Raw genomic sequence first — 6,190 nt, 5'->3', positions numbered from 1 at the left:
AAAAAAAAAAAAAAAAAAAAAAAATTGTGCATGAAATAAAGTTTGTGTTAAGTACTTTTGTGTGGAAATTCCCACCTGTAGCATCAAGTCAGTGCTCAAAAAGTTTTGGATTTTGGAGCATTTCGGATTTTGGATTTGGGACATCAATCAGCCTGTACGAGCCACACGTGGTTACTGAGCATCTGAAACATGGCTAGTGTGAATTCAGATGGGCTGTTAATATAAAATACATACTGGATTTCAAAGACTTCATACAAAAAAATTGTAAAAGTATCTCAGTTTGTTTTTTGTTTGAGATAGAGTCTCGTTCTGTCACCCAGGCTGGAGTTCAGTGGTGCGAGCCTGCAGCTGGGACCACAGGTGGGTGCCACCACGCCCAGCTAATTTGTTGTGTGTGTGTGTGACAGGATCTCATTTTGTTGCCCAGGCTGGTTTCAAAAGCCTGGGCTCAAGTGATTCTCCCACCTCAGCCTCCCAAAGTGATGGGATATACAGGCCTGAGCCACCGTGTCTAGTTAAATGTTTTTTAATATTTATATGTTGAAATGATAGTATTAATATTTTGGAAATAAGGGGTTACGTAAAATTATTAATATTTCACTTGTTTCTTTATACTTTTTCATATGGCTACTAAGAAATGTAAATTACATATATGGCTGCTCACATATTTCTACTGGATAGCACTCTTAGAAAATGCTAAGCCATAACACAGGCTTGGAAACTTCAGATATTTCTTATTATGTTGGTATCTGTGCCATATTTTTCACCTGAAAGAGAAGTACTATGGCACAAAACTTGGGAATGGTTTAAAAAAGATGTAAAAAGCATCTGGGCATTCAAACTAGGATTCGTAAGATAGCCAACCTAACATGAAAATTCCACAGGTATCAAGGAATGAGGTCTATGTTTCTTACAAAAGATGAACACCTTTCCTTTTTTGTCAATAATCCCTAGGACGGGCACGATGGCTCATGTCTATAATCCCAGCACTTGGAGAGGCCAAGTTGGGAGGATCGCCTGAGGCCACGAGTTTGAGACCAGCCTGAGCAATACAGGAAGCCCCATCTCTACAACAAATTAAAGTTAGGGCCAGGCACAGTGGCTCACGCCTGTAATCCCAGCACTTTGGGAGGCCGAGGCGGGCGGATCACAAGGTCAGGAGATGGAGATCATCCTGGCTAACATAATGAAACCCTGTCTCTACTAAAAATACAAAAAAATTAGCTGGGCATGGTGGCGGGCACCTGTAGTCCCAGCTACTTGGGAGGCTGAGGCAGGAGAATGGTGTGAACCCGGGAGGCGAAGCTTGCAGTGAGCCGAGATTACACCACTGCACTCCAGCCTGGGCGACAGAGAGACACTCTGTCTCAAAAACAAAAAAAATATTAGCCAGCCTTAGTAGAAGGCGCCTATAGTCCCAGCTACTCAGGAAGCTCAAGTGGGAAAATCGCTTGAGCCCGGGGGCTCAAGACTGCAGTGAGCCGTGGTCATGCCACTGCACTCCAATCTGAGTGACAAAGTGAGACCCTGCCTCAAAGACAAAAAAAAATCCCTCAGATATTTATGGAACAATAGAGAACTGTTTCACTTTGCCCTTCTCTCCATGATTACACCTGTAAAGCTATTCCTAAATAGGAATAACTTAGAATGAACAATTTTCATGCTAAAGATTGAATAAATCTGGGATTTCAGTAACTGAAATCACTATGTGCACCCGACATACATAAAGGCAAAAGTTCCTTCAGAGATTCCCCAAGAGGGTGCTGCTCAAGGCCAAATTAGTTATATATCAATAGTCGTTGTTTGTTCTGTAATAGATCTCATTATCTCTCACTCACCTCAGGACGTGGGGCAAACCACTTCAACCCCTATTTTCTGTGAAAGGGCAACAGGTATACAGATGTCTGGAGTGCTTTGAGAAGCAAAAACTGCCTAATTAAGTTACTACTGACCTCACCATTCAACTCATGAAAGGGAGTTGGTGAAGCATTACCAGAGGAAACTACTTGTATGACTGAACACAACCCTCTCTGAGGGTTCCACTTCCTCAGTTGTATAACAGAAAAAAGAACACCCATCTCACAAAGGAATTTGATGATTAAACAAGGGAAAGCTGAATGCCCACCATGTTGCCTGGCACTGAGGAAACAAAAACATACTCCAGACTTTTCTCTGCTCTTTGAGCTTCAGTTCTCTTTGCCTTAGAGTTTGCACCTGAAGTTGAGAGGCTATATGTCTGTGTCAGTCCTCATAAAGCAAGTAAGATTACGAAATGCACAGGAAACCACCTGTCAAGAGTAGGACAGGAACCAGGCTTTTATTCTTTCTTGATGTTCTCAGAAATAGTAGTTCACTAACAGCAAGTTTCCACTGTGTAGTGGCTATTTTGTCGTTTCCTGGCATGTAAAACAGCAAGCTGGAGACACCCACACACAAGAGCAAGTGATGGGTTTCTCAGTGTCCCCAGGACCCTGCTCTAGCAGTTGCTGTCCTCTGTGGAAATGGCTCCACTGTAATGTGTCCTATCCTTTCACTATTGAGGCTCCATTCCTGGGCCTTACCCTCCTCAGGCCCTCAAATCTTCATTTGCTGTGAACACATATGGAAGCCTCTCCTCTCTCAGATGTGGCATCTCCATTTATAAGATACATGTCTTCTTCCACCCTCAGACCGGGGATCTCTCTCCCTTCTCCATTCTGTAGAATTTCTCTATGTCCAATCACCCTGTCAGCTTCACAGAGGGAGCTAAGGGGAGAAATTTTGAGAGATCAAGAATTTATATTAACTTTTTTCTCTGAATAGCTGCAGCTATTACTACAATGCCCTAAAGTTTCCTAAATAATCCCAGTGCGATATATTCTTGTAGTAAGTAAGTATGCAATAAAAGATACATTTGGAAAAGTAAAGTTCTTGAATGGGTTTCAAATGGATCATGGGCAATAGGAAACTTAAATCACTGGATGTTTTCGCCCAAGCTGCTCAGAAAACATCAATATTTCTAAGTGTCTGCGTAAATGGCCAAGTCCACTACCAAATCATCTACCTCTATAATTACAAGAGGGTTAAAAGAGGGTTAAAAGAGGTCAGAGGTCTGGATCACCCAGAACCACAATCTATGTGCTGAAGCATGTTAGGGAGGCAGTCTCTTACCTCTTGGGAGAGGGGGAAAAATTTCCCATACAAAAACAACCAGTTCTCGTCTGTACCCCCAACATGTCCCTGTCATAGCACAGATCCAACCACATCTCATTTGCCTACATTTCTTTCCCCACCTGACAGGGTTCCTTGGCTCCCCAGGGCCAAGTACATAATGCTCAATAACGTTCGCCTAAGATGGAACATCTACTGGAGGAGGTATGTGTCACAAACCAGGAGCACTGTGGGCTGCGATCACACAAAGCCACAAGATGAACAAGGTGCATCTTCCCGGAGATCGAGTTTAAAATGCTTTCATATTACAACATTTTGAAAGGAGAACGTAAAATCCACGTGGAGTTTAAAAAATAAAGTAGTCCTGTGGTAGCCTCATAGCTTCCAAATTCAGGGCTATTCCCCAGACTGCCAGTTCCCTATCCTGTCTGCTGGAGGGCTCCTGCCAAAACTGAGAAATCCCGGAAGCTCTGGACTCTACATGTGCATTACCTTTCGAGAGCTGAAAGCACTTTACCAGAGGTCAAAGATCACCAATGCCACTGGTTTTTTTTTCCTTCTTTTAGGCCAGTCAAGTGCAGCAGGGGATTGCAGAAGGAACAAAGAAATCTGTAACTGGCTATGATCAATTAGCTGTCAACACCACTGCACTGCGACCAGCCAACCAATGCCACTTTTAGGTGAAAAAATAAACCAGGCAGATCTCGCCCAAACTACTCAGAAAGTTAATGCTGACGATAGAAAAAGATCTCTCCTAAATTGTTGGCCCAGGACATCACATAATTAATCCTTTTCAAAAAGTGTTATACATTTTAAAGCCTAGAATAATGTACGATAGCCCGTTTGGGTTCAGGGACCCTTTGATCACTTCCTGGAATGCAGGCCATCATTCAAGAACCCCTCATCTCAAGCCTCTCCCCTTTCCTTGCTTGGCTGCTTCACTGCTCAGCAATGAACCCTTAAGAGTTCTATGTAAATAGGAATCATGAAGCACCCCTTCTTGGCTCTCTTAGGAAGCTTTGGGTGCACACCTGAAGCCTCTGGAGGGTCAGTCCTCCTGCTGCAGGTGCAGCCGTACAACTACTAAATCAACTTCCCCCCTCCGGAGGGGCTTCCGCACTCCCCAGAAGGGCTTCCAACAACCCCGAACTTTCTGAACTTTTCTCCACTCCAGCCTTCAACGCTCTTGGCCAACCATGTGTTCCAAAGCAGGCAACGATTGGCCGGGCAAACATTTTGAGAGGGAAGCGGTATTGCAGAACCAGCTTCCTCCCTAAAAGTGCTTTTAGGAGCCGCAGAAGGACCCAGGCAGGACTCGGCGGGAGGGCAGGCGGCATACACACCCCCCATCCCAGTTTGGAGCCACAATCCGCACTCACCTTGGCGGATGTCTCCCCAAACAGAGGTCTGTTGTCCAGGCCACTGGTGCCATAGGTCCTAGTAGCAAAGTCCTCCATTTTGGGGTTTCTTCACTTTCCCCAAGCCACTTAAAAGCAAGCCAGCATGACTTCCTGAGATCTCAAGTCCACGACAGCAAGCCTCCTCCTCACGGCTCCCGCATAGCCGAACCCGAGTGGTCGGGGAAGTGCTGGCGCCGGCGATGGGTGGGGGCTCACACGCGGGGAACGTGGCCGCTCCGCCCCGGCCCCACGCACCTCCTCATCTTGAGCAGCTGCCGCAGGAAGTGAAAGGAAACAAACATTGCGTGGCGGACTCTCAGCGGGACGCCCCCGCCCGGGCAGCTCCCACTTCCTCAAATCTCAGCCTTCGGCGCCGCTTGGCTCTCCGCACCCCCCCACCCCCAAGGCAGCGCGGCCCGTCGCTCTCCCCCGGCTGCGGTTAGCAAAGCAAATCGCACTCCCCTCGCCCCGGGAGTGACTCCCACGCCTCGCCCCCAATTTTTTCACAGTAATTTCCCATGTTTTCCCAATTTTCTAAAGTGAACACGTATTCCTTCATGTTCGAAGGAGAAAAGTTTTCTTGGAAAACGCATTGAGAACCCCTTTTCTAGCCCTCTGCGCCTCCCCCGCTACGTTCCCCAGCGGCGGGAGGAGTGAAGTTGTAGGAGCACAGCCCAGCGCTCCGCACAACGCTCCCGCAGGGCAGCGGGTTCAGGTAGATGCTGGGGCCGAACCAAGTAACTTGGATCCCCTCTCAGGTATTGCTTCTACCCCACGGCCGGCGTGCTCCCCGCACCTCCCGCCGCTGCTCTCCCCGCGCTCTCCGCCGGAACCGCAGCAGGAGTACGGTCGGGGCACAGAGACAGGGAGAATCTCGCCTCGGCCCTGCCCAGATTGACCCCGCGCCCGCCAAACCTCGGCATCCCCTAGGCGCTCGCACACTGGGGGGCCCTGGCCGCGCCGGGGAGAGCGGGCCCTGGGTCCACACCCCCGCCGGGATCCGGTGCCGCGGCCCGGGGACGCGGGCCAGATGCGTGGGGGAGGAATAGACCTTCCGCGCTGGCGGGGGGCGGGCGCGCGGTGCCGGGGCAGCGATGCGGATCACCTCTTGGCGCCTTCTCAGGTCCCCGGACCCGGACCCGCGGCCTCCGTCGCAAGTTGGCCCGCCCAGGTCGCGTCACAACCGAGGCAGCCAATCCCGCGGGCTGAGGCGCCGCATTGGCTGCGGAGCTTTATTTCTAGAGGTGCCAGCTTAGTCCCCTTAGGGAGGCCAATCTCCGCGGCTGGACGTTTCTCAGCTCCTTAGCCCTTAGTAATTACTGTCCATGCGATCCACGTGAGCAAAGCACATTTCTGCAGATAGTTTGCACCTGGCTGAAAGCATCTTAAAAACAATCAACCTGCTTTAACCACCTCAGTCTTCGCTTAACAAGGACAGAGGCCGGGCGCGGTGGCTCAAGTCTGTAATCCCAGCACTTTGGGAGGCCGAGACGGGCGGATCACGAGGTCAGGAGATCAAGACCATCCTGGCTAACACGGTGAAACCCTGTCTCTACTAAAATACAAAAAACTAGCTGGGCGAGGTGGCGGCGCCTGTAGTCCCAGCTACTCGGGAGGCTGAGGCAGGAGAATGGCGTGAA

General features: G+C 49.1%; 1 protein-coding gene across 5 annotated transcripts in view; it reads right to left on the bottom strand.

Annotated features, from left to right (window-relative positions):
* Positions 1-5,727, bottom strand: part of TMEM243 (transmembrane protein 243) — a 23,387-nt gene extending 17,660 nt beyond the window's left edge. The window contains exons 1-2 of one of the 5 annotated variants that reach the window (XM_017851775.1): positions 5,656-5,727; positions 4,530-4,822 (exon numbers count right to left, since the gene is read on the bottom strand). In XM_017851775.1, the coding sequence (XP_017707264.1) occupies positions 4,530-4,607 (78 nt within the window). In that variant the 5' untranslated portion in view covers positions 4,608-4,822; positions 5,656-5,727. The other 4 variants (XM_017851758.1, XM_017851749.1, XM_017851785.1 and 1 more) reach the window with 4 other exon arrangements.
* Positions 5,728-6,190: the final 463 nt, after the last annotated feature.

The sequence above is a fragment of the Rhinopithecus bieti genome, unplaced genomic scaffold (genome assembly GCF_001698545.2).
Source record: "Rhinopithecus bieti isolate Rb0 unplaced genomic scaffold, ASM169854v2 scaffold_1558, whole genome shotgun sequence".
NCBI lineage: Eukaryota > Metazoa > Chordata > Mammalia > Primates > Cercopithecidae > Rhinopithecus > Rhinopithecus bieti.
This window is presented reverse-complemented; position numbering and strand designations above follow the sequence as displayed.